Genomic DNA, 17,082 nt, shown 5'->3' with positions numbered 1-17,082 from the left:
TACAAAACATAACAAATTCACTTTATCAGTGTGCTGCAGTGCTGTGGACTTTGTATGTGATTTTCCTAAGTGCCCCTAAACATTTACTGGCCTATAAGTGCAGAGTAAGCGCAGCGGAGCTTGTGGATGCATGGCTATTTGGACTTCTATGGGAAGTGAGAGCCGTGTTGTCGCATGCCCAGTTGGAGCAGTCTTCCTGTTCGTAGCAACCGCGCATGCTCCAAAAGTGACGGAAATTGCAAAATGGAAGGAAGAGGACCCGAAGAATACCAAAGAGACGAAAAATGGTGCCCATGTACTCCACTGCACTTATTCTGCATGGGCAAGTATAGGATTAAGGGCACTTTAAGAGGTTATCACCTATGCGGGGGGAGAGAATGGAGGGGGACTATGTAGGGTACTGGGTAGTGGTTTTTATTTGAGGGGGGTTAAGTTCTCCTTTAAGAAGTTAAATAATAAGAGCAGCAGGCACAGCTGTTGCATGAGGGGAAAATTATGTTCAATGGGGTAGGCAAGATCATTTTCCTGAAGGTTTAGGGACAACATCAGCTCTTTTACCACTTTACCATCTTAATCTTAACATCTGTTCCTTTACTCATTGCAGTAAGTCGTTGCTAATACATAGGCATACAGTGTTTGTATTTCCAACACTACCCCCTGTAATACAGGGTTTTTTTTAACTCCCAACCCACACCCAACCTGACACAGTAAGCCATCCATATTTATAGACCTGACCAACACTGATATCACCAAGAGGGCTTTGTACTTTCTGCCTACCGTATGATAGAACAGGACTGGCCTGCACCCACTGCTCTCCACCTTTCATTTAAGGAAAAATGAATGAGCATTAAGGGGCACTCTCTTGCTCCCCTAGTCCTTTTGCACTTCTTCCCAAGGTCTAACAAAATTATCCGTTACATGTTCTTAAAAACCAGTTCAGTTTTTTTTTTAATTTACTTAAAAGAAAAGTTATTTTATAAAGTTGGTCTCATAAAATCATGTTAACTACAACTTGTCTTTTTCTCAAAAATATATTCTTGAGCATGATCTCTCAACCAACTTTCAAATATCCTTCCAAGTACAAACACCAAACTGTGCTTGTGACTACAAATATTGGATTTCACAGCTGTGAGGATTAAAAATAAAGGCTTTGCTCACACTGGGGTAAGACCTTTAAGGGTCTTGAATTTGGCCTAGGCGCTTTGTTCACGTTGATTTTAGGTGGATTTTATTTTACAGAACATTCTGCGACTGAATGAAAGAGTTCTACTTTTCACTGCAAAAACAATCTGCATTCTGCATTCACATATGTTGTTTATTGTTTCCACAGACTGTAGGGCTCATATATGAGCGCAAGTGAGTTTCTTTATGCGTAAGTATGCTGCACTGTGGGAACTGTACTATGGGAGGTGGCAGTAGCTCCAATGATCCCCAGCATCAACAGGCACACACATTTTTTGCCAGGACCAACCCATTGGAATAATTCTTCTCCCACCTCACTAGTCAGGAGAGAGGTGACAGCAGTGTTACTATGAGGGCTCAGACAAATTTTTTCCCTGGTCTCCCCTGCTGAATTCCCAGAAAAAAAGTGCAGATATTAATCATCCGGTGGCCACAAGGCTGTTTCTTTCATAGTTATGCCACAGCTTGAAAACCCACAGCCTCTAAGGGTTCCAGAAAACTACTTCTCTATGGCAATAAAAGTGAGAAATTTGAAAGTATCCATCCATATTTTTAATAGATATATAATGTTTATTCTTTGAGGAAACCTGACAGAGCAAACAACCTTAACTAGACAAAATAGAGTAAAAACAATACATGCAAAATTATTTACATGGCTTTTTGGAAATTAAAGGTGTCAAAAAAAGTAATTAGTCGAATCAAATGCCTCACAGTCTACACCTTTAGGCACACCTCATGGTACGACATGGAAGCCTTGAAGGACCACCCTTTGATCATGGAATCATCCCAATATCTAGCAACGCTACAACAGGAACAATTGCAGCCTGAAATTGCGCCTCCCAGAAGTCATAAGACTAACAGATTGCTAACCTCTTATTTAAACTAATCTTCGTTGGACCCACCCCCCATGCTATTCACCATAATTGAGCTGACTGTTTGAAAAGTTTTTTTTGAAATGTTTTGAACTATATATCATAATCACTATAATGCCTGCTTCATAGAAATATGTGCAATTACTTCATGTGATTATACTTTGTTATCATATAATAAAAACAAGTTATAAAAAAAAAGTAATTAGTGATGTCCTAATATCACGTTCAGACCTTAAAATATGCCCTTAAATGTACCATTTTCTCCCAGAATTAAATCCATATTTTTATAGATATGCAATGTTTATTCTTTGAGGAAACCTGACACAGCAAACGTCCTTAACTAGGCAAAATAGAGTAAAAACAATGCATGTAAAATCATTTCCAGGGCTTTTTTGAAATTAAAGGTGTCAAAGTTTTTAATTAATAATGTCTATAGTATCAAATTCAGATCATAAAATATGCCCCATAATGTACCATTTTGTCCCAAAATAAAATCCTTTTAAAACTGCCTCAGGTGCCTTGGGTAACGTTTTTTAATGGGAGTAAATACAATTCTGTGCTCAGTCCATAATGCTATCTAGAAGAAATTATGTATATTTATATATATATATATATATATTTATATATATTTGATGTTATTTTACCACAAATCTGTCTGATAAACAACTGAAAGTTTAGCAAAATGTAATATTTCTGCAGGACAATGTCCCCAAATACAAGGCCAGAATAAAGCAAAGTAATATTGGAGTGACTCATGAACTAAAAGGTGAATGGCTAATTAGCTCAGTCAAATCCAATTGGAAATTTCAGTGCACAAAGACATCTAATGACCCTTAAAAACCTGGAGCAAATCTGGCTGAAATAATTAGCTGCATAACTCCCAAATAGTGCTCAAAGCAGATGCATATTTACCCTAATACACTTAAATTGCAAAAGGTGAAGGAAGTACTTAAGCAAACAGCATCTGATTTTTTTATTTTGAAGATAATTTTTGAAATAGATTTTACTTAAAAAAAATCTAATTCTGAGTTCCAGTGCTTTTAAAGATATCACAGACAAATTTTGTCAGATTTATTATTCAGTAAAATGAGAAATCTGGGCAGGGGTCTGAATACTTTTGCAAATCTCTAAACCCATTTTTAACCTTTACGAAGATCTAGCAATTGTATAAAAATGTGCTGCATTGAAAAGCTTGTGAGAATAACTTTTATGGGATACATAAAATATGTCCAGAAGTCCAGGTAGGTCAGACACTATAGATATGTTCCATAATGCCAGTCATTCCGGCTCAGTGCTAGTCAAGGCAAGTCTTTTACAATGGATGGCAATCTCTCCATGAATCAGGACATCAACATGTAGGCAGGCACAGATTGCTTTCTCCTGAAACATGTATACAAGTCTTCAACTAATACATAGTAACGTAGTAAGTTAGATTGAAAAAAGACCCACATCCATCAGAAACGGAACTAGAGGGGGGCGGGCCCTGGCGCAGGACGCACAGCCGGGCCCCCGCCCGACTCCGTACACCCGGAACTGGCCCGCGCAGACTGCAGGGGGGCCCTGAGGGGTGCGGGCCCTGCTCCCCCGGTAGTTCCGCCCCTGACATCCATCAAGTTTAACCTTTGAACTCTATTTTAACCTGCCTAACTGCTAGTCTAATATAAGAGGTAAATCAACTTGAAGTTTTCAATGTGGCCCACGAGTTGTAGCATATGTCTGTGTCATGAAGGAGCACTAGCATAAAGCATCATTGATTATCCTGCTTCCTTTACATTTTTGGCTGTTGTAAATAATAACAAAACAGGTGTATAAAATAAAATTATTGCTTTCTATCCGTGCCCTAGGTTCTCTCAAAGTCCGCATCCGTATTATTCATCCGTATGTCTGTTATTTGTTTTTTGGTACTTAGATACAGTAATTCAATGTCTGGTTTGTCACTGTCTTCCCCATTCCTTAGGTTTCTTTGGTCTCCTATGTAGGAAACAAAAAATTGTATACAAATAGTTTAAAGAACATTCAATTCTCAGTAACGCTTTGCATTTATTCAACTCCTAAAAATGCAGCTAAGCTATTTCTAAAACTGTGTATTATTCAGTATATGCCTTTGCAACTGCTTCTGGGAAAGAATTTGACAACTTCAAAGGGGACATAAACCTTTCTTAAAACTGCCCTTTTACACTCTTTAAAGTTTGTATCCAAAACTTGATGATAATTTTGGTTCATCTGTTGTGGACTTGTGTGCTTGTATTGCTCTGCAACACCCTTTCATTTCTGATTAACTGATACACTCTGTATGGTAGAATTACCTTTGGTTTTTAAGTATTTTTTTCTTGTAACACATTTTCTACCTTTTTGTTGTTACTTTTTATCATTTCAGTTATACTTTTCACCCAAGCAGATAATGTCCTGATGATCTAATATTTTTATTACTCACAAGTTACTACAAATGGTCATCAAAAACACCATTGTCCTCCATATGTGGTTCTTCCTCTCTCAAGTCTGCAATAGAAATAATGGACAATTATTTGAAGATTGGTTTATAAGAGCACTGCATAAACTTATTTTCTAGAATGACCACAGGCATTATGTTATTTGAAATCAAGTCTAACACATCCAACAAGCTAATATGTAAACTATCTCCAGTGTAGAAAAAGTGAAAGTATATGTAACTGGTAAAACCATACCCCTAAATACTGCAGGTCTCTATAAAAATATCACATAAAACATACTTTTCCCTAAAAAGTAAGCAGTTTAATGACAAAATATGTTCAATAGTAAATTAACTACTTGTTAAGTTCTTAAATCCATGTTACATATAATAAATCAGGTGAACACTGAACACACAATAATTAAATATAAACAATTATATTGATGAACAGTTTCCATGTGGTGCAACAAGTCAACCGTGGATATTGATTCTCCTTGCTTGTGGAACCCTGGAATTGCCACCATGTTCAGGCTGGCAGTAATTTCCATGTTCCAAGGCTCAATGTGTTTATTTGCAGAATGAATGAATGGATGAAAGTACCTTTAAAGGGCAAGTCAACCTCAAAATACAAATTTGTGCAATAAGAAAAACAATTATAAGCAACTTTCCAATACACATGTAATAAAAATGTTCAGTGCTTTTTAAAGTTATTTGTAAAAACATTTGCTATTGAAAGCAACACTTTCTCAACTCCTGGTTGTTACGTTTTAAGCAATGTTGCAAAACTCTTAGTTCCACAGCAAAGACTTGTCAGTTAATCAGCTGGCTTGTCTTACATTGTTCAACAGTCTGAGCCATCAGGACAGAGAATAGAAACAGACAGACAGACAAACACTACTTTTAATAGCATAACATATACAAATATGAAAAATGTAAAAACCATAGGAAATGTGTAATGAATGTATATTGCAAAGTTGCTTAGAATTATGTTTTTTTATTAGGCAATTTTTTTTCTGCTTGACATTCCCTTTAATGATGGAATCAATGCGCACAATCCATTTTGCATCAATTGTAACATTTCTCATTTGAGGCTGTGTTTGTCAATTATATATATCTATCTATATATATATATATATATATATATATATATATATATATATATATAATCTTCAATTGACTTTTTTCTCTTGCTGCTTCTTACCTCTGGAATTTCATCTCTAAATCCCCCTTGATCCCTGAAATTTGGAAACCTTATATTTTCTTAAGTTGTTATTATGTACATCAAAAAAAAAATCTTGTACTTTGTGTTGTCAAACAAAAGTGTTTGGGAAATCTACCAATGTTTTAATGTCTATACCGGCATGAAACCTGTTATCAGAAACCCCATTATCCAGAAAACTCAGAATTACAGAAAGACCATCTCCTATGGACTCCATTCTATCGAAATAGAAGAGAATAATTCCCCTTTTTCTCTGTTATAAAACAGTGCTTTTACTTGATCTAAACTAAGATATAATAAATCCTTGTTGGAAGCAAATCAGACTAGTGGGTTTATTTAATGCTTACAAGATATTCTAGTAGACTAAGGTATGAAGATCCAAATTACAGAAAGATCGATTATCCAGAAAATCTCAGGTCCCGAGCATTCTGGACTACAGGTCCTATACCTGTACTGCCTCTGGTTGTTTACTGACCCCTGTATGGATTTATGTATGTATAATTTATAGAGTGCTATAAGTTATAGAGTGCTACTAGTATTTACAGTGCTGTACAGTTATGCAGAATATTTTATATTCAGTGAGATTTACTTTACCAAACCAGCCTCAAAGTTTTCTCCTTGCAATAGGCAATGGCATCATGTAAAAGCATTGCTGACATTACACCTACTACTACAGTCCCATTACAGGTTAAACATTTCTGTATTTTAAAAGTACAGTATGTTGGTATTTTATAGAACAGAGTTATATTATCTTAAATGTAATAACTAAAGCACTGACTGTTAAATAAAACATTACAAAACAGTGGGACTGTGCTGCATGGAACAGGACACAGAAAATAATTCAGTTTTCTGTAGTAAAAATAATACTAATAATAGTAATACAAAAAAATACAAGTAAATAAGGTACAGTTGGAAATATTTACAGTATATTATGTAAATGACACAAAAAATGTGAAATTGTGACTTTTAATCTCATAATTACAGAAGAGCACTGGGGCCAGCAAAAAAAAAAAAAATTATGGTGAATTATGACTTTTAAAAGTCATAATTATGAGATTTAAAGTCATAATTATGAGATTTAAAAGTCATAATTATGAGATTAAAAATCATAATTTCGACTTTTTAAAGTCATAATTATGAGAATAAAAATCATAATTATGAGATTAAAAATCATAATTTCGGTTTTTTAAAGTCATAATTATGAGATTTAAAAGTCATAATTATGAGATTAAAAATCATAATTATGAGATTAAAAATCATAATTTCGACTTTTTAAAGTCAAAATTATGAGAATAAAAATCATAATTATGAGATTAAAAGTCATAATTTCGACTTTTTAAAGTCAAAATTATGAGAATAAAAGTCATAATTATGAGATTAAAAGTCATAATTTCGACTTTTTAAAGTCATAATTATGAGTTTAAGTCATAATTATGAGATTAAAAGTCATATTTCGACTTTTTAAAGTCATAATTATGAGATTAAAAATCATAATTATGAGATTAAAAGTCATAATTTCGACTTTTTAAAGTCAAAATTATGAGAATAAAAGTCATAATTATGAGATTAAAAGTCATAATTTCGACTTTTTAAAGTCATAATTATGAGTTTAAATCATAATTATGAGATTAAAAGTCATATTTCGACTTTTTAAAGTCATAATTATGAGATTTAAAGTCATAATTATGAGATTTAAAAGTCATAATTTTGAGATTAAAAGTCATAATTTCGACTTTTTAAAGTCAATTATGAGAATAAAAGTCATAATTATAAAATTAAAAGTCATAATTTAGACTTTTTAAAGCCATACTTATGAGTTTAAAAGTCATAATTTCGACTTTTTAAAGTCATAATTATGAGTTTAAAATTCATAATTATGAGATTTAAAGTCATAATTATGACTTTTAAAAGTCATAATTCACCATAATTTTTTTTTTTGCTGGCCCCAGTGCTCTTCCGTAGTCTACAAGACATGCAATAAGAGCTGACAATATAGCTAGTTAAAACAGAAAACAAATTAAATATAGCTTCTTTAAAGTGAATGGCAAATATAATATATAGTACTGTCAAGCTTGCATATTAAAATACGCCACTTCTACTGTTTATACAAGAATCAGCAATTAAAAGAAGATTTATGCACATAAAATGCAGACAGGCAACCCTTAAATAATAGTTTGAGGTGCACAAAAGCAACTTAATTATTAAGCTAGCCCATTTGGCATTCACCCTAGTGTTCTTATAATATAAGAACGTAATATTACATAATATTTATGGACTACATAGGTTTAATACTATGCATATGACTTAAGTCTTGTCTCAGGGATATGGATTAAAATGGCAAAATATTTAACCAAAAATGTGTTATTTGTTGTTTATTTGTTGTTATTTGTTGTTTCCTCTAACCTCTTCTATTCAGGACTGGATGGAAATGAAAAGAACTTACTGCCTAAATACTTTTCATAGAGTTTTGACAAAGACTGCTGAGCACTTGAGTCCATGTTTCTGTTTTCCTAACTATACCTCATAATGGATTTAGGGCCTTATAATGGACTTACGGCCTTATATACAGAGAAGCTGCCACGTCGATAACACAATGCTACCTTATTTCCTGGTTTGGCACTTTGATTCTATGGAGGGGCTCTTGGTGGAAATGTATGTTAATCAGTAAAAGAGAGACACTATATTTGTCCTTTGTTTAAGGAAACAAATGGTCCCCAACAAACTGAAACACTTAACTGTGATTTAGATGTAAAGAACACAAATGCCTATATGTATTTTAAATATACCTAGTGTTTTTATTTGTTATGGTTAAAGATTTTGTTTTTATTCAATATCACCTTTCCTGACTTAGGGTGTTTTAAATTGTACAAGTGGTATTATACCACCTAGTCACAGGGACAGCTAAAATATTGTTGCAGCTTTTCTTTGTATGTGAATCATATCAGTGACCTGTCTGCACCTGGGCTTGATAAGATCCCGATGAGATGGTTCAGTGGTATGTGGTGGTGAATTTGGACTGTCTATTACTGTTTTCGTTCATCCAGGTTCCTGTTTTAGTAAGCAGTCAATTGATCTCCCCAATGTATATGTAGATCTGTGCACTCGTTACAATGGGTGGAATTTGCACACTATTTGTGTTTAGGTCTTGGGTTTTTTTGTATCAGTTTCTCTCTCTGTTTGTTGTTATGTTTGAAAACATAAGTGCAATATTTGATGAAAATTCTTCTAAACATTTCCAATATTCCAGCTACATGTCCGATGACTATGTTATTTTGCCTGCAATGTATTTCCCTTCCTGTTCATTGGTCTGGTGCTGCTGCTTGACCTTGATGCTGTTTTGAGAAATGACCAGATGGGTATCAACACGTTTTCAAAGTTCTTTTGATATGCATATATTGCTTCTCTTTAGATTGACATATGATCCATTGTCACAGTTTCGGTCCGGTGGTGTGGCCTTCTGATAACTTACAGTTTATGTTCCATTGGGTGGTGGAAATCAAACAGCTAATACTGATCAGTGGGACTGGGTTTCCTGTACACTTCAATATTCAGGTTTCACCCCTCTTTGATGTATATCTTACAGTCCAGAAATGCTAGTTTGTTACCTTTTTTTTTTTATTCAGCTCTCCAGTTTGCAATTTCAGCAATCTGGTTGCTATGGTCCAAATTACCCTAGCAACCATGCACTGATTTGATGAGTAAGTAAGTAATAAAAAGTAGAAATAACAATTAGGGGCAGATTTATCAAAGGTCGAATTTTGAATTTGAAAATCTTCAAAATTCAAATTCAAAAAGAACAACCAAAATTAAATCAAAGGTTTTTTTTTGGTCGAATAGGTTTATTTTTGATCAAGTAAGTCAGTTTTCAGTTGAATTCGAATTGTACGAATTTAAGTAATAGCGCATTCGGTCGAATTTGATTCAAAGTTTTTCCAAAAAAAAAAAACTTTTCAAAGGCCACCAATTGACTCCATATAGGTTCTAGGAAGTCCCCGATAGGCTAAAACAGAAATTCGGCAGGTTTTAGATTGCGAATGGTCGAAGTTGAATTTTTAAAGAGACAGTACATGATAAATTTTGAAATTCTTTTCAAATTCAAATCGAATTTGGACTATTCCCTAGTTAAAGTACACAAAAATTCTAATTTTCACTTCGACCTTTGATAAATATGCCCCTAAATGTGTAGTCTTAGAGTTTTTTTAAAAAAAATATATAAAAAAAAGAAAAAATTAAGGGCAATTAAAAAATTGCTTAGAATTATCCATTCTATAACATACTAAAAATTAACTTAAAGGTGAATCACCTCTTGAAGGTGATGTTTCCAGCCTTGTCCTTTGGTATTTTATTGTTGTGGATAGAAAATTGTAAGTTGCTGTGATGAGGTTCAGATAACACCTATCTGCATAAGCTCAATGGAACCCTTGTGATTCAATGTTGATGACTGTATTACAATTAAGGGATTAACATGCTATGGAATTGACTAAAAAAATTTGAAACATAACTTAATACGTAATTCATGTTCATTATATGTAAAGTCACAAGAGATTTTTCATAGAATCAGCAGGAACATATTCATTAATATGTTCCTGCTGATTAGTACAACAAAAAGGTGTAGCAAATTGCTCTTCTCAGCTGAAATGTGAAGTATCCAGGAGGTCTTTTTCTTATAAAACATACTTCTTAATATATTCTCTGAATAAGTAGTTCTATGAATTATGGAAATATTTTAATAAAAGTCATTAACAGGACAGTTACCTGGATACAATGTTGATCTTCTAAAGGACCTTGGAAGAGTGAAAGAGAAGTGGCGGCCCTTCTCCATTGACTCACCCCTCTCACTAACACTTTTGGATCTCTTCTTGCACTCTATAGAAAGATGGTCTCTGCAATGCTTGTGGCAAGTGATTCCACAGGCTGTGTTTAAGGAGAGACACGTTATTATAAAAGAATCATGACAGACCCAGATTCACAATTAGTAATAATATAAATTGATTCCAAAAGACTATCTATAACTTAAATACACATCCCTACACACATATATAATAAATGAACAATACCGATCCAACATTACCTGTGCACATAAAACTCCCAATGTTCCATACACAAACACCCATCTTTCCAAATCAACAAATACATTGAAATTTCCATGTATATAATTTATCTCATAATTATCTACATAGATTATGTACCACTATTTACCAGATAACAATTACGTCTCACCTTTGCATTTAAGTCCTTTCTTATAGATTCCAAGTATCTTAAAGAGAGAAGAAACACATCAAATAAAGTAGAAAGTATTTTATTAAGAGAAAAGTGCAAAGGTAGGTTGCAAGTTGTGATGATGCTAAATTAGGGCTTGTTTACTAGCATAAGTGCTTAATCGCACAAGTGCAGTTGCCAATAGCAACCAATAAATAAATAAATCAAAAATCCGATTAGATGCTCTTTGTAACTGCAATGGTGCCATTTAGCACCAATATTTGTGAATCAGCCCCATTATGTATTACATGTGCGCAAATAAATGAGGAAAAATTTGACATTTATTATTTAAGTTTACTGTAGGGATAGATAAGGGCTTACTGCTGGGACACTGACATTCACAGTTTGTACTCTTGGGGAGGTGCTCTGTATTTGCCCTTGTGGCAAATAGTGTCCCTGCATTTTAATTTCTGGGTTTTATAGGCTCTACGCACTACAAATTTATACTGCTAAGGGGACTGTGTGCTTAGGCATTTTTACTTACAGGACACTATTCTGTATTTGTGCTGGGAGACACTGTGGCCTCTGCGCTTATGTTTGTGAAAAAATTATTTTCTCTTTTTTACAGCCCAGCCATTCTTGGCTCAACATCTGTACTATAGAGAGATTCTGTGGGCACAGCATTTGCACTGTTGAGGCACTGAAGGCTCTTTTTATTACTTCAAAAACAGATTTGCATCCTATTTAATTCTACTAATTCCACTAATATTTGCAGCCAGTACCATGCCATGTTATATACACTGTATATGTTGAAGTAATTCAGCAGTTTAAACATTGTAACCTATATTTATGTAATTTGGATGCCTATCTTGAATTAAAGTACCACTATTTTACAATTTTTCCACCTTAGCTTCTATAAAGCTGTCACTAATTTTGTCTTGCATCAGCTGCCATTTTCTCTCTGATTGGCTGGCATGCTTTCTTTTCACCTCTCCATAGCCTTCCTATGGAGGTCACCTAGTACAACGGGGGGGGGGGAGTAGTCCAGGGGTATGACACTAGTAGGTTTGGGTGTTCAGAATAATTGCCCACAAAAGGAATTCTTCTGAGCAGGAACAACTCCGATAAAATGTAGGTTTAAGTATCCATCTATATTACAAATATTCTGCGGTAATAATGAAAAAAAAAAACAGACAGAATAACAGACAGACATTTTATGTTCAGGTTGAAGAGGGCTAAATATTTTAAAAATAACAAAAAAGACCACTGACATGGATTATGCTAAAAGTTCATCTGAAGGTGATAATCAAAAGGGGTGGTTCACCTTTAAGTTTAACTTTTATTATGTAATTGAATGGCCAATTCTAAGCAACTTTCATTATATATTTTTTATATTTTTTTAATTATTTGCCTTGTTCCTTTGACTCTTTTCGGTTTTTAAATGGGGGCCACTGACACCATCTTAAAAAAGTAAACGCTCTGTAAGGCTACAAATTTGTTATTGTTACTTTTTATTAATCATCTTTCTATTGAGGCCCTCTTCTATTCTTTTTCCAGTTTCTTATTCAAATCATTGCATGGTTGCTAAGGTCATTTGGACCCTAGCAACCATATAGCTGAAATTGAAAACTGGAGAGCTGCTGAATGAAAAGCGAAATAACACAAATAATAAAACATGAGAAAAAATTGCAATTTTTCAGGTTATCACTCTCTTCATAATACTAAGGGGAATATTTACTAAGGGTCGAATTTCGAAGTGGTAAAACTTTGAAAATCGACCATCGATCGTAGAAATCAATTTAATCAATAGATTTTCAAAAAAAAACCATTGACTTCTACAAACTTAGCCAAATACTGGCTATAGGTTCTAGGAGGTCCCCATAGGCTAACATAGCAATTCGGCACGTTTAAGGTGGCTAAGTGTCGAAGTCGAAGTTGTTTAAAGAGACAGTACTTAGATTTTTGAATGGTCAAATATTCAAAGTTTTTTCAATTCGATGGTCAAAGTAACCAAAAATTACTTCGAAATTCGAAGTTTTTGAATTTGAAAATTCACTTCGAATTCACTTCGACCCTTAGTAAATGGGCCCCTAAACGTTAACTCAAAGTTAAACAACCCCTTTAACAAATAATAAGATCACTTTCAATACCAGCAAACTGAAAGATCATTCATGCAAATCATACTTCATCAAAATAAAAACTATTGTTTGTAGGGAGGCTATATTAATATATATTATGGCAAAACTGTATGGGGCAAATTTATCAAAATGTGAGATTAAAAATCACCACAGAAAAATTCATGCACTCTCTTTTCATGCCTTTGGGATTTTAAGAATTGTATTTATCAATGGGGGAAGTTAGAGGTCATCATTTGATAAATACACATCCCATAGGAAAGAATAGAAGGTGGGTGAGTTTTTTTTGTGGTAAACTTGAAACTCACATTTTCATGCAAGTGTTGAACAAGGCAAGGAATAATAGATTTTGTTTCTTTCTCTCGCTCAGCTAACATATTGTGCTAATGGACCAGGATAAAAACATACACATCCATGTCATTTATATGTGCTAAAGAAAAAAAAACCTGTGGGCATAAGGACATACCAGATTTCTGCAATGCTGACATGACACAGGTCGCAGGAATGTCCTCTCTGCAAAATTGTGGATAAATCCCATTTTGCAATCCAGCACTGAGCTAGCTCGCAGAAAATATGAAGTCATCTCCTGTTTACTGATCTTCCCATCCCTACACAAGATGCAAAAATAACCTTGTAAGATGAATAAATTCAACCACAGAAGGCTCTTATTTTTAGTAGTTTTAGGCTTTTGAAATTACAGTAACCCACTATTAAGTAGTCTGATATTGTACATACAATAAGATCTTGGCTTTTAAAGTCCGTTAACATAATTATCATACAAATTAACCACAGGAAAAACTGAAAGCTGCCATATGTTTAATTCATGATCTTCACATTGCCTTGTTTGTGCTTTAAAAATTGTAAAGCAGAAATACAAGAAGTGGCGCTTGACAGTGAAAACTAATTTTAGTGAAGCAGTTATTTGTGTAGCATTTCTATGTTCTGCTTTGCAGTGTTATTTTTTTTTTACAAGCACCGTCTCACACAGTTGATTGTATCTGTAATGGGGCCACTGCTGGGAAGAAATGCATATATTGTGTTTGGTGAACAGAGGATGGAATGGGAGGGCTGTGGTATTTAGGCTTGCAAGTTAGCAACCAAAACTTTTTGCAGTGGTGCTTAATTTATTACTCTCTAGGGTTGAACTGTTCTGCCAGCACTTAAAATGACTGCACATCCAATACAGAGCAATATAACATCATTACTTGATGTACAATATTCTCTTTTCTCTAGGTTTGTATCATACAAGTAATGTATGTAGGTACAGTTTAACAGCTACAATAACTAATGCATGTGTACCAAAACAGTGGCCCTCGAGCTATGTGGAATTCCTAACAATTTCTGATAAAGAAAATCAAACAAAATTCCTTGTCCTCCATAGGCTCTAACTGAACACAGTGGTGTGTCCCTCTTTAGTTCCGCCCCCCCCTTACAGGTATTTCTGTCAGACAGGCCCGGGACTGGCAATGTGCGTGTTCGGGCAATTGCCCGATGGGCCGCTCATCTCATAGTTAAAATGGGCCGGCTTGCTCACAATATTGGCTCCGCCTCCACTCCGATCGTGACTTCAGCTCCTGCTTGTGTCTTCCGTCTCCACGCTACTTTGGGGAGAGCAAGCAGGGGGCAGGAAGTTCATCATTTCATTTAATTTAGTGGCAAGTGCTGGAAGCACAGAGAGCCTTGCAGTGGGGATTTTTTTCTCTGTGCTCGCTCCACCCCCTCCATTGTATAATTATTCTCCTTCCCGGCCAGGCACTGGCTTAATCACGCAGCCTGACAGACATATGGAGCTGCTGCTACATTAGGGGAGGGGCATTCCTGATACATTACACTGCAGGTGCAAGTGCATGGAGTAAGTTTTTCTCTAAGAGAGGTCTGTGTGTGTCTGTCTGTGAATGTCTCTGTCTGTATGTCTGTCTCTTTGTGTGTCTGTCTGTGAGTGTCTCTGTATGTCTGTCTCTTTGTGTGTCTGTCTGTGAGTGTCTCTGTCTGTGTGTCTGTCTCTTTGTGTGTCTGTCTGTGAGTGTCTCTGTCTGTATGTCTGTCTCTTTGTGTGTCTGTCTGTGAGTGTCTCTGTCTGTGTGTGTCTGTCTGTGAGTGTCTCTGTGTCTGTCTGTGTGTCTGTCCTGGTATGTATGTCTGTGTGTCTGTGTGTGTGTGTGTGTCCCCATACAAACTTCTTGTGCCTGAGATAACTGGTGGGCATGCTGACTGGCACAGTCCCTGGGCTGGGCTGTGTGTTTTAGACTTTTTTTTGTGGAGCTATCACATGATATTGCTGGAGTTCTTATTATTATCATTGTTGTTATTTTTTTGGGCTGTTGGGGTCCCATGAAGAGAATGCATCTGTCTTCTTGCTTGATCAGGTGGAGGGGGGGGGGTGGTGGTGGTGTAGGGGGATGCAGGAAGTGAGAGCAACAGCAGGACAAGTAGATTTTATGTGCCTGCTGCCTTACGGCCCATTGTGATCATACCTCCGCTCCCCCATCCAGAAGTGCATCAGATTGTAAAATCTACAATCTGTGGCACTTGAGTCCCTTTATCCACAGATCGTAGTTGCTACGATCTGTGATACTTAAAGCGTTAACCCAATACATAGGCGCGGCTATCATCGCGTTTCCATGTGGGCTGCTTTGATTTTTTTTTGCCCGGGCTGCTTTTTACTCCCAGTCCGGCGCTGCTGTCAGAAACCAAAATATAAGTCCAAAGGTTCACTACCTTTGCTAGACCCAAGTATCAACTTTGCTGAGTACTTTTCTGGCAACCAGCAGTACTCCAGACTTCTGCTCTTTTCCACCCATATATAACCTTTGTTCACCCCCACAAGACATTATTTGAGGAGTCATAGCCTGCAAGGCAGAGAATATAAAAAGCCAGCAAGTTACTGCTTTTAATATCAATTACACCTATATATTACTTTGACAAGTATCAAAATATAAGGGGATTCAGAGAGACTAGATGGATGTACTCTATATGTATTCAGGATGATTCTTCCACAACAATTTATCCCTGATAGATGTCAGAGAGTCAGATATGATACACTTCTGATGGAAGAGAACAAGAGTGGGACCAGATTTTGGAACAGGTCACATAAGCCTGTAGGTACATTACTAACTTCACATAAGACTATTTGATTTCTGAAAATTTGATAAATGGAACATATTCAACGAATGGGCCCACCATATTCAAATAAAATGTGATTTCTTTAATCTCACTTACTGATTCTGGTCTATTTCGTTAAAGGCACACAGATAAGGAAAATTGCTACGGACACTTTGGAACTCTTCCTGAGAAATGTGACCATCACCATCTTCATCAAACAATCTGAAAACGGACTGTGAAGAGAGTCATATTTAAAGAGTTTGGTACAAGTTAGTCATCAAGTAGAAACATCCAAAAACTGGTTTTAAAATAGGTGTTTTGTAATAATTATCATCACTAAACTTGTCTTCAACAGGGGTTACTAGTAGAAGACATTTGAGCTATGTAGTAACAATGGCAAAACATTTGCCCTTTCTTAGCAACCTAAAGAACCAGATTATTTTTACATAATTTTTTTAATAATTGGTGAAAGTGGCGTAACTAAATGAGACTGGGCCCCACAGCAAATTAATTTTATGGCCCCCAACATATCTAGAGTTTGTCCTGTTTTACCAATATATGTTGAAATTTCTCATTAATTAGGGCCTCATAGGCCCCCCTGTACCTCCAGGTCCCCTTGCAGCCACAGGGCCTGCTTCCTCTGTAGTTACACCCTTGATTGGTGAGGAAAAGATAACTATTGATTGACTTGTATGGATTATGGGACATGTTAAAAATTCTATTTGTTACTACATAAAATCACAGTCTATTCTTATGGTATTTTCTTGTTTAAATGTTTCACTTAATATGGCCCTTAATTTTTACACTCTTATGGATATATACTTATTTTTGTTTTTTCCTAAAGTCTTCTACCCACAGACTAAGATTGCAATGGCACACGGTTGCTTGTATGTCTGTGATCTCAGAACTGCTAAATGGGAAAAAATATCTCTGTACATGCTGCTT

General features: G+C 35.4%; 1 protein-coding gene across 3 annotated transcripts in view; it reads right to left on the bottom strand.

Annotated features, from left to right (window-relative positions):
* Window positions 1-1,737: 1,737 nt before the first annotated feature.
* Window positions 1,738-17,082, bottom strand: part of rasgrp2.L (RAS guanyl releasing protein 2 (calcium and DAG-regulated) L homeolog) — a 65,731-nt gene continuing 50,386 nt past the window's right edge. For 2 of the 3 annotated variants that reach the window (XM_041589339.1, XM_041589341.1), the window contains 6 exons: window positions 16,255-16,370; window positions 13,502-13,643; window positions 10,922-10,958; window positions 10,457-10,615; window positions 4,489-4,553; window positions 1,738-4,025 (listed from right to left, as the gene is read on the bottom strand). In XM_041589339.1, coding sequence (XP_041445273.1) covers window positions 4,495-4,553; window positions 10,457-10,615; window positions 10,922-10,958; window positions 13,502-13,643; window positions 16,255-16,370 — 513 coding nt within the window. In that variant the 3' untranslated portion in view covers window positions 1,738-4,025; window positions 4,489-4,494. 3 annotated transcript variants of the gene reach the window in all.

Source organism: Xenopus laevis, chromosome 4L, assembly GCF_017654675.1.
Source record: "Xenopus laevis strain J_2021 chromosome 4L, Xenopus_laevis_v10.1, whole genome shotgun sequence".
Classification (NCBI taxonomy): domain Eukaryota; kingdom Metazoa; phylum Chordata; class Amphibia; order Anura; family Pipidae; genus Xenopus; species Xenopus laevis.
The sequence above is the reverse complement of the archived record's forward strand: the minus strand, read 5'-3'. Positions and strand labels throughout refer to the sequence as shown.